This window comes from Temnothorax nylanderi, unplaced genomic scaffold, assembly GCF_030848795.1.
Source record: "Temnothorax nylanderi isolate EJ_2023f unplaced genomic scaffold, tnyl_v1.0 TNYL_tig0119_pilon, whole genome shotgun sequence".
NCBI classification, from domain to species: domain Eukaryota; kingdom Metazoa; phylum Arthropoda; class Insecta; order Hymenoptera; family Formicidae; genus Temnothorax; species Temnothorax nylanderi.
In genome coordinates, this window is record NW_027249181.1 from 509,497 (window position 1) to 524,959 (window position 15,463).

Below are 15,463 nucleotides of genomic sequence, written 5' to 3' on the forward strand. Positions count from 1 at the left end.
AGTGCATTGGCCACATTCGCGTCCCGCGGCGGCGCGGCGCACGGAATGCCGGATCAAAGCGGACGATTCGAGAGAGGGAGATAAAGAGAGAGAGAGAGAGGAAAAAAAACGAGGACCCAGACACACGGGGCGAAAAATAAACCGCCGCGAAATTCTGCGTACACGCACGCGGCGCCGCTACCGGATACGCATCTCGATGGAGAGACCCATTAAGTGCCCCTCCTCGTACCAAGGACCCATCCCTCGCTCCCCTGTTTCGCGGCCGTGTTTCACCGCGCGTTTCTTTCTCGCGAATTCTTTCTCGCGTTTTGCTCTTCGACGTGACGTAGCGATTGTCGGTGCATGATATAAGGTAGCGGGAGATCTCTCGGCTGTGCAAACCGGACGCGAATGAGCGCGTCGAGTGGCGCCGTAGGAAATATCAGCCGGGCTCTTGGTTGATCCGCGTCGAATACACGGATCTCTTGGGAACGTGCTGTTCTTGTCGGCGCACCACTCCTGGTCGTGATGTTAATCCTCCGCTTGTCCGAAGCGAATCTCTTTACTTGTTCTTCTTGAAAACGATTTCCATTTTTACCATGTCTTATAGGTACAAGAGATCTAAAATATTATAGAAATAATAATTGTTGTGTGTATGAGACAGAGAGAGAGAGAGAGAGAGAGAGATGCGCTTTTTAGCTTGTCGTCTTGCTATTATCTTATTGGAAGAAATATGAATTATTGATATCTCGTAATAATTGGATGTTTAACACTTGGAAAACTTCATAATGTTGCGTATCTAAACTTTCATTTTCCCATCGCACTTATCCATTCTCTACGAGTACATTCAGATAAAGTTTTATCGTTCGCAGAAAGTTCGACCCTGGCTCTTCAGTATGTTCTCGATTTTGTTACTTGTATCTACAGCTGGGTTCGCTCCTTTTTATTCTCGACATTGTTACCCAAGTTCGCTGGAGAGCTAAATAAACTTTTTACCATTATTCTCTTGCTTTCTTCTTGAATTTCTTTTAGTCAGCGTAAATTCTATTCTCAGAAGCTTTCGTGCTATTAATAGCTAGCTGATGAGATTTTCAGCACGTAAGAGAATTTTTTTACGAGAATATTTAGAATCTGAAGATTACTTTTAGATTTTGGCTATTACTTTTCCATTATTTATTTTTACGTTTCTATAATCATTAAATTAAATCCGTAATATTATATCTTATAATAAATAGTTCCTGATTTTGTTTAATGAATTGCTATTAATAAGATATATCCACCTCATTTTTCTGTATCTCTACTCAATTTCTCACAACGCATATCGTAAAATTGTTTTAAGTATAACTGGAAAGTTATCTTATAAGATCATCATATGACATTCAGCGATTATCATGACATGAAATGTCACCCCATCCTTTCTCTTTCGCACAAATATTGCGTCAATTTACCACTGATCCGTATTATGTCACGGTTGAGTAATTCGCGCGCTTTAGATGACGTAATCCTTGCGGTAGGTTAGCCCTGTGTCACGAGGTCACTGGGAAAAAAGACTCCGTCGAGGTTGCGCCCCAAGAAAGCGGCCGCGACGCCAACGGGGATCAAGTAATCACGGCTGGTCGTAGACTTCCAGAAACCCTTGTTGCGAACTTAGTAACTACAACGAATGGGTTTCCAAGAATTACGCTTTTAACAATCGTTGCGTCGGCTGTTGTCACTTAGATTGCGACATCGATTTTGTAGAAAGCTCATTGCGAAAATATTTGTGCTAATTCGATTACTACCGGTTTTATTCAAATATTTCAACGGTACATTGCAAAAACATTTACATTAATACTAGGGGCACATCAATATACGATAAAATATTAATATATTTCCTGTTATACAAATTTTATATTGGAATTAGATTTCTAATACTTTGAGAGAAAGTTAAAATGAGGAATTTGTATCAAATTATTATCGTTTCCCTGCTAATGATCAAGTTATAAGTTTATTTTACTTTATTATAAATACTCATAATATCTTAGAAACTGATCGAGCAATTAGCTCTAAATGGCGTGATGCGTTGGTAGAGAGAGGAATGTATGTAATGGATGATTCCTTAACTCCCTCGTCGCAATTCGTACTCAAGAGCAGCGTCAGTCAACAATTTATGGCTGGCGGTTGTTCCTCTAACAAGCTCCTCGATTTCCCGCTCGCGGAATTATAGTTCACGCGGGTGCCCGCAGATATTCCAACCATAAGAAGAATCCGAGAAGAGAATTTATTTGCGGTTTTACTTTTGTTAGCGACTTTACGCGAATACTCTCATTACCATTCAAATCTACAACGTTTTACTTAAGTAATAATATTTATTACGAAAAAACACAGTCCAAATAAATTATTGCAATTCAGCTCTACTTAATAATATAATTAAAGTAATAGAAACAATATAACAAAAATATAAGATTGGTAATGGAATTAAAATATACAAAGTATATATTCAGTAAAATTGAAAACGTCATACTAAAATATTTTCTTTTCAATTGCTATTATTGTTTCACTATATTTGGACGCATGTTTCCCTTCAGAAGGCCGTGAGACTCCACTGTCACCACCACCTCCCTCGAGCTCTTCGGTTCAGACTTCACCTCGTGGCTTGGGTTATACCTGTGGCCCTATAGATGGGTCCTTGTACGCCGTGGTACATCAAAGCGCTGCAGGAGGTGCTCGCGGCTCGCCATTGACGGTTTCTATGGACAGTGGCATAAGTAGTGCACCGCCACAGAGACCCAGCCCGCCAGAACCAGAGCCGGAAAGTCAGGCTCACGGAGACCTCGATAAACTTCTTCATGATATGATGCTTACTGTCGAGGTAACAAAGTTTGCCAATTACGCGTATGCATAGATAATTGCATTTAAAGCCCCTTGCTCAATAGGCGATAGCGATAGCGATAGCGACAGCGACAGCGACAAAGTTGCCGACAAAGGTATAGCTTTGTCGGCAACCTTGTCGCTGTCGCTATCGTTATCGCTATCCCCTATTGTGCAAGGGGCTTAAGATTAATATGCAAAAAAAAACTAAGAATTAATTGAAAAAATATCCACTATTTACATTATACTATGAAATTTCTCTACAGTCTATGCCAGATCCTCCGACAGATGATTACAATCGCGATCGAAGTGAGAAGATGTACATCCAAGAATCACGCAGCTACAGCAGTCACGGCAGCAGTCACCCAACGTCCACTTATTCCACTTTGAAGGATTCCTACAGGAGTTACGGGGCCGGTAAAGAATCGAGTCCGCCCTACAATTCGAGCAGCAGCTATAGCACCCTGAAAAACGAGTACAGAGACTCGCCGAAGAGCATCGAGCATCGCGATTTCGAGTATCGCATGTCTCCGGATCGGAAGATATCCGAATCCTCCAACGACTCCTACAGGAAACACGCGGACTCCTTCTCGCCGCCTGGGAACATCGACTTCATCGACGAGGACATCCCGTATCACGCCAGGCAGACCAGTCAGCCATTCTCGTACGGTGCCACTACCGACATGATAAAGCATCAGAAATTGTCGTCGCCCTCGTTAGTGAGGAAAGCGTCTGTGCGAGGTGTCGCGCCCGTCGTAGATTTCGAGGACATTCTTGGCGAGAATTCTAGAAGACCCATCAGCCCCCTCAGCCCCCTCAGTCCCAATACTCCGGATCCGCCGCCGGAATTCGCAAACGGTCCCGTAAAGAGTGGAGCTGATCACATCGATGGGTAAGTGACTATTCATCTCATAAAATTTACTTACATTATATAAAAATTGTTCTTTTCGATATAGTTAAAAATTGTAAAATATATTGGGTTGATTTATAAATAAATTCCGCTGTGAATTACTGAATCACTTCTTCTGGGAAGCCAGTATTACTCACGGTATTTAATTGTTTTATCTGTTGCAAGTAGTTAAGAATGTGTCATTTACGATTTTTAGTACTTATGTTATAAGTTTTTTAAATATAAAGATTCAGTTTATTATGTAAAACGAAACTTGTTTATGAATCAACCTAGTATTAAAAATAGCGAAAATATGTATAGTGAGAGCGTTGAGATATTTTCGTTCTGCTAATTATATCTGAAATTATGTCACGCTTACGAAGCTTTATTCTCTCTGCAATATATTAACTACTCGCTTTTACCATTCTCTTTCAACATTTTCAAGAGAAATTACCCCTTCCACATCTCGCGACACACGATACTTTACTGATTTCGTGCGAAAATGGTTTTCTCGCGGATAAATAGCGTTGCGAAAGTAGAGATTATACTAAGTTTTCGCGGGGACGACGGCAAGAAAATCGTGGCGAATAGGCCGTACCTCTGCAGAGTTTCCAGACGACCGTCGGCAGTATGATGTCGCAATGCATCGTCCGAATCGGGCGCCGCAAAAGAACCTCGCTCGCGCGCAGAGAGAACGTTTAAGAAAATGAGCGAGCGAGAGAAAGAAAGAGGGAGAAAGGGAGAGTAGAAAGATCCACGAGTTGGCCATGGACAATTAATAAATTGTCGACCCATACGCGGCTACGATGGCGTACCTTTTGCCACGAATGGTAAATGCGGTCGTCGTGAGTCATGTTCCTAATGCGAATAGAGAGATTTAGCGCCGCGAATACATCCCCGTTGACGATCGACAGCGTGAATGATGTGGGATCTCAGGATGCGAATTGCGAAACATAGCCAATGAAGCTGTGCAAAGGATACTACATTAATTTGTTTTAAGAAACAACAGCGAATAAATACAATAAGATTTGATATAAATTTAAAGCTGTTTTATTACTTAGGCTATTACATTTTATTTACAATCCTTTCAAACTAGAAAATCTCTGAATAAAATATTTATTATAGAGAAAATTTAATAAATAAATAAAAACAGATCGTGTTAAAAAATTATTCTAACAAAAATCAATTGGCGCAGAAATCTATCCAATTACTTGGTTCAAAATTATTTATTTATAATTTTATTTTTACAACAATTTACTTATATTTCCAATTTTGAAGTTATTCCAATAGTTATTTACAAATGGTTATTAAATTTGTATATTCTATTTTTTATGTACATGTGTATGTATTGGCAGTAAATGGAATAAGAGGAAATGAAATTAACCGTCAGATATGCATAATAATGTTTCGAAAGAGACTCGTTTGTTATATTGCGCTGCCGTAAATGTAAAGGCATCCCATAAATGTGCAGTCACTATAACATAACGCCATTCACCTCGAAGTCATCAACTTTTTTGTACATCCCGAGACTTTCGCGGTCCTGCCTCGCACATTTCGCGAATGAGATCCCGCGCGTGAATGGAGGAGAAAGTATGCACGATCGCGTAAAATGAATCTGTTAACCCTGTCTGGTTCGGCACGATTATAAAGTAACACCGGTTCACATATTTATTTTTTTTTATTGCGATAGCATTAAAATGCGTTAAATTAAGATACCGATCGCGATGTCGCTGTTGCATAATTTTTTTCTCTTTAGACGAATAATTTTGCAATTTCCTATAGTTCCGGAAAATGCTCTTACATTTTAAATTATATTTTATTTAATATATCATATATAGTATATGACTTTAATATATTTTTTAATTATACATTAAAATGTTTTATTTGATTAAAAATTACTTCAAAACTATTTAATTTTCTGTCTTATAATCTTAAAATCTTTATTTTTTATTTTATTTTCAACAAAGCGATATCATGTGGATTTTAACTTCATACTATTGTGAGTATGATTTAATTTCTAAAAAAGCTCACATTTTAAAATCTTCAATTCTCAGTCTCTACCGTTTCTCTTTTTAATTATCCATCTAGGGAGAATGTAAAGCTTTATAAAAAATGAAGAGAAGTTGACGAACGAGAGTTGACAGTTCGTCGAGTTCGTCGAACCAAATATCCATACCGTAAAATTTGTGTCGTATTGCGCACCACGGAACACCGTAAAAATAAACACACGACTTCGCTCCGCGAACGGAACGATTTTGCGTTGCGCGCGAGCAACCGCAAGATTTCGCGGTTATTTACGAAGAGACGTTTTGACCTGGGGAGGAAACAGACGACATTTACGATCGAGAGGATCAACGAACGTTCGGCAGGTCCGCTTTCTCGCGGGTGAAAGAAACGTGACATTCCGAGCGTGATGACACCGGAGAGATTCTCGCTTTATCCGCTGTGACTCTTGCTAAAATAAAACGGGATGTTGTAATGTCGCGTTACTTAATGAACACATTTTAGAGTCCTTAGAATTGCGACATCGCGACATCCGTAATCGTCGGGGAAAAATTATGATGGAACTTAAGACACGAAGGACCGGTATTTCGGGATACCGCGCGAACGTTCTCTGACATAATTATAAATATAGAACGGGCGCGAGAGATACGTGCTAAATCAACCCTGTAAAACCCGTGAAAACATCTCATTCCGCCTCCACCTCATTTGTCTTCATTTATTTTACCCACATTTGATATATCGGGATGACGCGCTGGCATAGTGAGATATCACAAATGTTTCCTTCTTGGAATAAAATAATCCTTCGGAATTAAATAATATTACATTATTTTCCCGTTTTTACTATGATTCCTCAGATAAGTTAATTAAATAACGTTAATATCGAAGAGATGATTTATTTAAATTTATTTTCATATTTATAGCATTTTATTGCGATCACTGTTTTTATTATTGTTTTCGTCTTGCAACGCTGCTGCCTTTCCTTCTTTACGTTATCGAGTACATTACACCGAAAAATGTCCCTTTTCATCTATTCTTCCGACGTAACTCCGGAAACAACGGAGAAACGATATTCGGAAGCGGAAGTCATTGGAAGAGGCGAGGAATGAGCACAAAAGCTGCGCGTATAATTTTCTTCGCAAACTCGAGCGTGCATCGTTCTTTTTTGATGGACGCGACTTTCATATCTCGTGACTCAAACTTTTTCTATTGCACACGGAAATCCTTTTCATCCACGTAAAAATGTCGCTAACGGATGTAACGCATTAACAATATTCTTCGCCAGACTTTTACATATTCATGCACTTTTAATGCATGCTACACAAATTACTATGTTGGACAGCGCTGCAAGTAGTGCAAGCACTAAGTGATAAGACAATGTAAAAAAGACTTATTTGTCATACTAATTTTACATTCACTTATCTGCTGTCATTGCATAGCATATGTAAAAAGATATATATCTCTTATAAATTCAATAATTAGTAAACAAAAATTAAATAACGGTGTGAAATAAACTTAAGCGCGATAAATACAAAATTATGTAATGAACTTTTATCACGTAATTTTCTTTAATAACGAGACCAACGAGACCCGCACGTCTCGTAAATTAACGAACTCCATTTTTTTCTTTTTTGATAACGAAGAGCTCGTTCAATTTAAAATTTACCCACGGGGCGAATTTACACGCGTTGTGTCGTTACGCAGATGAGATCTCGGCGAGCGTGCACACGCAATTGCGTTTTATGGCACGCTTGATTTGCGTGCAAGCCGGTCATCTGTTACAATTACTATTGATAAGCGGCGGCACGTATATACGCTGCAACTAGTTCGCTATCAACAATTTAGGATTAACAATTTGGGTTACGCGCGTGGAATACCAAATGGATAACCAGATAAGATTCGATCAATAGTTTCTCACATTCTAAAATTTAGAGCATTGAATTATATATCTAACAGATAAAAATGTTAAATAAATTTTGAGCGAGACGCCGTAAACGTGAAAACGATCGAAGCTGCGCAAACAAACCAAACGGAGATAGAACGCTGTTTGATATTCGTCATGAATAATAGAAAAGACGCAGTATTCCGTTTCGCTCCGCTTAAATAATACAACACGTATCGAGTTTGGTTTCCAAGAAACACAAACCAATATTTCAATCAATGGTACATTCAAAATAAACACCAATATTCGCGAAAGATTCAACGAATCGGTCAAGGTTGATGCAAGCTCACGATTCCGAACTCCTTCATATTTGATGCTATTAAAGTATAGCTCTCTACATTTGTTGTCCAAGACGCGAAGTTATTGCACGTCTTTATACACACATGCAACTTTATGTAGCACGAGAGAAATTATTTTTCTTTCAGCAAGCACACAAAAGAAAAACGTCTTGTGATTTTTCAGGAGGATTTTGAAAATACTGAAATCTTCTTTGTGTGAAGCACCGAAATCTTCGAAAATATGAATATATGAATTGTTGTGAGTCTTTACATACACATTGCAATAATTTTTTAAGAATAATAGAATTTCACGTCATATCGTTCGCCAATGGCGAATTCAAAGAGATCTAAAACGATGCGCAAAGTTGAATTAATGCTCCTCTCACGCGACAAGTTTACTCGCGAGGCGCAGTTTACAACTCTCCCGGGGGTTGTGCGCGTTCGGGCACAGGCATAAATTTCGTTATTGGAAAAAAGAAATCCTCCGTGACTTACGCTGATTGGCTACCGAGGCCGTCGTTTATTATCTCGAGGAACGGCTGGATGTAACGCGCACTCCGTAGCCACGACTGCCGCGAGTCGATGGCCCAGGGCGACCTCATCGATCAGGGTGTAATTATCGACTTCTATCGCGGTAGGAGGTCCAGAATCCGGCGTAGTAGAATTCCGCGAGTCTCTATTCGCGAAGGAGCACGTTTCGCCGAGCCTTTGTTACCGGAGTTGCGGTCTCGTATTCCCTAACGAAATCGTAACTTCTCGTATTTTCATTTATGCGCCGTGTAACGCGATAAGTCCCTGTTGCGAGATATAAAAGCGAGAAACATCGCAATTATCCGGCGTTATTTACAACGTGCTATTAAATGTTTAATCTTACGTTGCATAAATCGGTAATAAATATCGGGCCGGAAAGCTCGATCAGTGATCGACAATTTGTAATAAGGGCAATTTATTAAAGGGCTTTTCTATCTTTTATTTATACTTAATAAAATAATTCTAGTTTATCTTTGTGTGTGACGTGCTTGACAGGAAGACATAAAAAAAATTTGTGATAAAATAGTTCCATTTTCTTATCGTTCAGTTTGTCGTGGCTGAGACAGCAGCAATTGAAACTCGCCGCTAGGAGAGATGAAAGGAGCCCCGGCAAGCTCTGGCGACAAGAGACCGGAAACCGTGTGATCGGCGAGCTCAGGAGCTTGCAGAGAGGAAGATTGAGACACGACGGTTACGCGAGCGACTCGGCAGTTCTCGACGATGATGACGATGTGTGGGGAGCGAGTTCTGTTTCCGGACAGGTAAGAAATCATCGGAGATTGTTGGCTAGATATCGATTTAAAAAACTTATTCTATAATAGTAATAAAAAATAATTAAATGTTTTTCATGTAAAGTTAAAAAAAAAGGTAGCAATATATTGTTCGCAATACTCAATATAATACGTAGAGACTTTTTTTTGGTAAAATTGTTAATCCTAGAATGCAAGTATGACACAGCAGATATTGGAGAACCATATTTAACAAAAGATTAATGTTTCTCGTTTGGGCCATTTCCCATATTAAGCTCCTGTATTTATGTAGTATCTGAAACTTCGTCTGTACAAATATGATTTATAACTTTCTCTCGCAACTTACTAATATAACAAAAGCCGCCTATGATTCAGCAGACGCAATATTTACTAACGCGAAAGACTAAGCGCGCATTCTGGGATTAACTTTGTTGACATTCACCGTTTATCGATTAGCCGTCGTCGAGAGCTGTTCCGTACACCTCCGCACCAGCTAGTCCTCTACTTCCGCAGAGATCGAGCAGCCGGAAGTATAACGGCAATGCCGGAAACGGTGTTCTCGGCAGGCCACGAGCGGAGAGCATGAACGAACGGCCGTTCGTTTCTGTGAAGCGTGCTTACGAATATCGCAAGTACAACGACAGTCAGGTGAGTACGCAGTGTGCATTTAGGCGTGTTCCATGCATTCTTTGCTCATTTAGATTGCTGGAATCATGCGCGCCGTCGTTTCGAATATTTAAATTGCATATTACCATACATAATAATTACGCGGGTTTCTATGATTCTGTTATATTTTTTTATAAGGAACCGGCAAGTAATTGTATTTGTAAGTAAATTGATATGACGACCAGAAATTTAAATAAAAAATACCGTAGATAAAAATCAGAATATATTTTAGCAGTATTTTGCGATCAGTTTTCAGTAAATTTAATGTTTCTTGGATATTAGAAAATTTACAGTTGTTACAAAAACTAATTGATAAGTTGAATTGGCCGACGAGTAAGGATAATATTGGACGAAATAAATAGTTATTCGTATGGAGTTCGGAACGGTGGTACGGCCGACCTCGCTTTACGCCAATAAGACGACCGCACGAACGCTACAATTTAGGCTCCATAGATAACAAGCTAGGGAAACTCCTCCAACAACGCTATACCTTATAGAAATACCGTATAGTTAGACCCTAAATGGCTAGAAACGACCCCTCTAAAACGTAGACGGTAAGGCGATTACCTATCCGAGATAGAAATCCCCCTTGATCCTTTTTCGTGCTATACTTTCGATGCATTTACGAGAAAAGGAACCGGAATAAAGGATCCGACACATTACTAACTTAACTGTTTAAGTACTGTATAATTTCGTTTTAAGTTTTAATACATTTTAATAGCGAACATTTATTTTTGCTTAACGTAATATTCATTATATTATAAATATTCGATAAATATTAAAAGGTTTTGCTTCAATTATTAATACACCATTATTATAAAAATAATACATCATTATGTACATCACAAGGATTTACAAAAAAAGAAGTGAACTGCATAATAACATATTTGTCACGAATTACGAATTTAATTATTTATTATATTAATTTCGTGTTCTCGTTATGTATGCTTTCGCCATTTTAATTAAAAGTATTTAATACGGGGCAGCGTAGCATTATCGAAAGAATCATTCTCTTTATCGTTATCGCTCAACGTGAACAATTTCCAGCTGACGCGGCAGCTGCATTACGACTACGCCGCGTTAACGCGCGCGCCATTAATTAGCCCGCGCAATTAATTAACAACGATTTGGGCTTAAAGCCTCGCTAGCGCGGGTAATCGAGGGCATAGCACCGAAAGGATTAAACGCTCTTAGTTCGCCGGCATGTAGCATAGCGCTTGGCTTGCATTCCAGAGCCCTCCGACATCCCCCCGCTCAGCCTTAGCGGCCGCGCCACCCTTAGGGTTCGCGGCGAGCCAGCAATTGAGTTCCAGCAACGCCGAAAGACCGCAGCAACAACAACAACAACATCAGCAACATCAGCAACAACCGCCGCGACCGGAGTCGCGGAGCGACAGTTTCGCACGCGCGGACGCATTGCTGCGCGAGCATCGTCATCATCAGTTGCAACCCGGTGTCATCAATAGCGTCGGCAACGACCACGCCGAGCGGAAGCAGACGATCTCGATTCAGGAATACGTGACACCTAGTCGAAACGCGCGGCCCGAGTCGAGGAATCGCGTCGCTTATCAGAGCGTCGGAAGTTACAGTTCGGCCAGCAGCAACGACCAGACGGACGGCGGTTTATTAGCGGTGGTCGATCAGCCTGACCCTCTCGTGAGCCTCATTCAGTCTCTAGCCGAGATCTCGCCGATTCGCGCATCCCCGAGCATGACAAAACCCGAGAACGAGCATCATCCCGCCGGCAGCAACGCGATAGCAGCCGCTGCGATATCTGCCAGTGTGCCTAGCAACAATGTCACTAATTGCTCCCCTAACCAGTCACCAAAAGCATGGCAGAATTGCACCCAGGTTTGTCGCTCCTTCACGCAAAACCCCGCGCGTCTACGCGCGTAGTAATCATTTCATAACATGCACTTGCCTCAGTTTTCTTTATGCGTGTTGCTGATGCGTTAGTCGCTAATTAAAAATTCCAACATTAGTACTCGGTATTCCAAGCTTGTCCAGCACGCCTCGCTTGACTGGTAGCGCGTAGACTGATGTAGAAAACGGCGAATGTGCGTGCCCACTAATCGGTCTCTCGTCACTTCGTTACGCCCCGTCTCTCCACCGAGTGTCCTCTCTCCGGATGTGTAATTATAATAATCGTCTCGAATTTTACATAGCCGCACAATGACTCGGCGTCATCGTGGACCGAGAGAAGCGTCAGTCCTGGAAGCGCGGTGGTCAGCGGTGCCTCGCGACCGCAGACACCGGCGTTTCCGGTTCACCCACGGACGCCGTACGTCAACAACGCATCGCCGACGGTGACGTTCGCCAGCGATCGCACCTACGTGACGTCCAACAACAGCTACAATGTCAGCAGCAACAACAACAACAACGAGGCTGGCGGAAACAATAACAATAATATCGGGAACTACGGCGCCGAACGAACGATATATATCGAAGAACGAAGGGAAGCCTCGAAGGAGACGGGGCTTCCACCCAAGAGTCCGACAACACAGCGGTAAGTTTTACTCCCCGCTTCAATAAATATTTCCACTTTGAACACATAATAAAATTGGACGTTGAAAATTTTTCAGGATTTTTATGCGGCACTGAAACATTTTATTCTAATAGCCTACATGTGTATAAGATCAATATAGACTTATCAGATATTACACTGCAAATCCAAGTGTGTTATTTTTATGTAAACGTGTAAAAATGACACATTAGACTGAAGCTCTCTTTTTACATGTTTCTTTATGTATTAAATTACGTCATTTAACACGTTAAATCGTATTAAATTAAAAGTTAATACGTTCAATCCTGTTGAAATAGAAACTTTCTACTTTGTGACGTTAGATATTAAAATTTTCATCTCGAATTTTGATGGAAACATCACAGACCTAGAATACTGTTCATTGGCGGTACTGGACATTTTATAAATTTTATAAAAATATTTTATACCAAGCCACGCGTAATGTGACGTAAAAGATTTCCCTTGAACACGATGAGCGATCGCAAAATGACGGTGATGATGACGAAGAATGATATTCGTGATTCTAGACGCTTGAGTTTCCCGGCAAGCGGGCCGCTTAAACAAACGCATAACAAACGATGGCCGCTCACTAACCAATCGGCGTCGTTCGACTATAGGTAATATATACACGAAGAATCGCGCGAGCGAGTGATCGTAATTGAATATGCAATTAACGGCTTTAGAATTAATCACAGCGATGGAGAGCGTCGCGCGTCCATATGTGCACCATGAATGTTTTGTGTCATGTTACTAATCGCGCGCGTCGATACGCCCCCGGAATGCAATCCTACATCATATCATAGAATAGATAATAAATCACTTATCACACGATTTTACGTAAATTGAAATCACTTCCACGTTGGACCTTTTTTTTTCTTTATGTCTTTTAATCCGAATAACATTGGTTTTATGTAATTTCACGATCTTTTTACTTGCATCTTTGGTGTTTATCGTTGTTACGAGTTATAAACGTTTATTACGGATTGTTCAAAAGCTATTATTTAATTTGTGTCCACGCAGTTGTAATAAGAAAAGTTTAGCATACATGATGGTATCATAAATCGCGGCCATGTATGCCGGCCATATGTGTGTTGCACCTTCGAACTAACAAGAAACTCGCGCTTACTTGCATCGTGTGTCATAGAAACTTCTCACAGAGCAAGTATATATGTTATATCGACGAAATAAACTTTGTTATTGAAGAACCAAAGTAACATTTCCATCATCCTCACTGAGAATTCCTCGGGGGGAAAAAAATTCTTTTCTATCCATCCTTCTTCTCTTCCCGCTTCTCGCTAGAGACGTTCGTCCCGTTTAACTTATTGTTAACTTTATTGTTAGAGGCACTTCTTTCGCCTCCAAAATTCTCTTTACGATGTGTATCACCCTTTTCCGGTATTTCCCTCACGATGTATAGCACTGTGCACGAGTCAACCGACACACATCTACCTGCACGGAAATGTCGGGGTACATTTTCGCGGAATATCTTCTAACGTTCGATTGCTTCTTTTACAGTAAGGACCGACCTGTTTCTCCTGTAAGCGAATCGACGATGTCGCAGCCGCAGGCTGTTTCGCGCAGTCCTGGTACACCGACCCACGTAGAATTCGCCCAAAGCCCCAAGGTAAGCATCACAATATTACCTTACGTTCATATTATCATTGTTATTTCAATCCCATCACGATAACAGAATAACGGAAATGTATTTAATATAAGCTTTAATTATATTAAAATTTTATTTAAACTTTTAATTTAAAACAATATGATTTTTAAAGATTGGAGATTTTTCCGTTGAGAAACAATTTGGAAATGGATATTACGATTGAAATAAAATATCTATTAGAAATTATATATGCTGGTAGCTTTTCATGTTGATACATTAACTTGGTATATGGATATAGGGAAATATAGTTTCGTAACAGAACAATAATTCTTGTTTTGGATTTTACAGAGTGCTACATCATACACATCGATCAACAGTGGTGGTCAGTCTTCGCCGCAAGTTCAATATTATAGCTCGAGACGTTCCAGCGTTCACTCCAACACCGAGCCCCAGGAGGTAGCTGACGCTAATGTAAAATTCGTACGCGACACCAGCAGAATCTGGTACAAACCCAATATATCGCGGGAGCAAGGTAATTTTTAAATCTGAAATCACTTTTATCTATTTTTTATAGAATGAATTTTTTATTTACCGTAACAAATGGAAATTATCGTAATAGCTGGAAAAGGAAATATTACTTTAAATGTATAATTTTATAAATACGATCGAATGTAACATAAGCAATAATTCTTTAATTATTCAACTTTATTCATAAATGTTTTATTTAATCTCTTATACAATGCTTGAAAAAATTACGATCGAATAGGGCGAGAAATATGAGCTAATATCATGAAACTTTTTCTAGCAATCTCGATGCTGAAGGATGCGACACCCGGCACATTCGTGGTGCGAGACAGCAACTCGTTCCCGGGTGCCTTCGGTCTGGCATTGAAAGTAGCTACGCCACCTCCTGGTGCGCCTAGTAGCCCACGAGATCCCTCGAGCGAGCTTGTCAGGCACTTCTTGATCGAGCCAACATCGCGCGGCGTCAGACTAAAGGGATGCGCGAACGAACCTGTCTTCAGCTCACTTTCGGCACTGGTTTACCAGCACAGTTTGATGGCCATGGCATTACCTTGTCAGCTGCTGCTACCCGAGCCAGAAGCGGCCGCCAGAGCTCTAGACTCACCTGGTACCAATAGCACTCAGCAGCTTCTCGCTCAAGGAGCAGGTAATTAATTTATCACATTTTCGCGTTAATTGACACAAAAGACACGATAAAAGGAGAATTTCAAGAATATCATACAGTTAAATTAAGGTCTGAAATTCTTAAATATTATATTTGATCTATTTAAAGTAGGTTAGATTAAGTATGTGCAACAAGAAGAATCTTGAATTTAATTATTACTAAATTTATACATTTTAGATCTTTTAAATTTTCAGTAATTTTATTTATGAGCCTCTTTCGATTTACTAAAAAGAGGAAAATTGTTTTCTAAGTATCTTAAATTTGT

The 15,463-nt window shown here is 40.1% G+C and overlaps 1 protein-coding gene across 11 annotated transcripts in view; it reads left to right on the forward strand.

Moving 5' to 3' along the window:
* The window catches only part of By (focal adhesion protein tensin), a 172,951-nt gene that overhangs the window by 153,935 nt on the left and 3,553 nt on the right, over window positions 1–15,463 (forward strand). For 7 of the 11 annotated variants that reach the window (XM_071713033.1, XM_071713040.1, XM_071713037.1 and 4 more), the window contains 10 exons: window positions 2,547–2,830; window positions 3,096–3,721; window positions 9,018–9,231; window positions 9,676–9,867; window positions 11,119–11,736; window positions 12,051–12,391; window positions 12,934–13,023; window positions 13,922–14,030; window positions 14,358–14,541; window positions 14,815–15,180. In XM_071713033.1, coding sequence (XP_071569134.1) covers window positions 2,547–2,830; window positions 3,096–3,721; window positions 9,018–9,231; window positions 9,676–9,867; window positions 11,119–11,736; window positions 12,051–12,391; window positions 12,934–13,023; window positions 13,922–14,030; window positions 14,358–14,541; window positions 14,815–15,180 — 3,024 coding nt within the window. The remainder of the gene's footprint in view (window positions 1–2,546; window positions 2,831–3,095; window positions 3,722–9,017; window positions 9,232–9,675; window positions 9,868–11,118; window positions 11,737–12,050; window positions 12,392–12,933; window positions 13,024–13,921; window positions 14,031–14,357; window positions 14,542–14,814; window positions 15,181–15,463) is intronic. The other 4 variants (XM_071713038.1, XM_071713034.1, XM_071713035.1 and 1 more) reach the window with 4 other exon arrangements.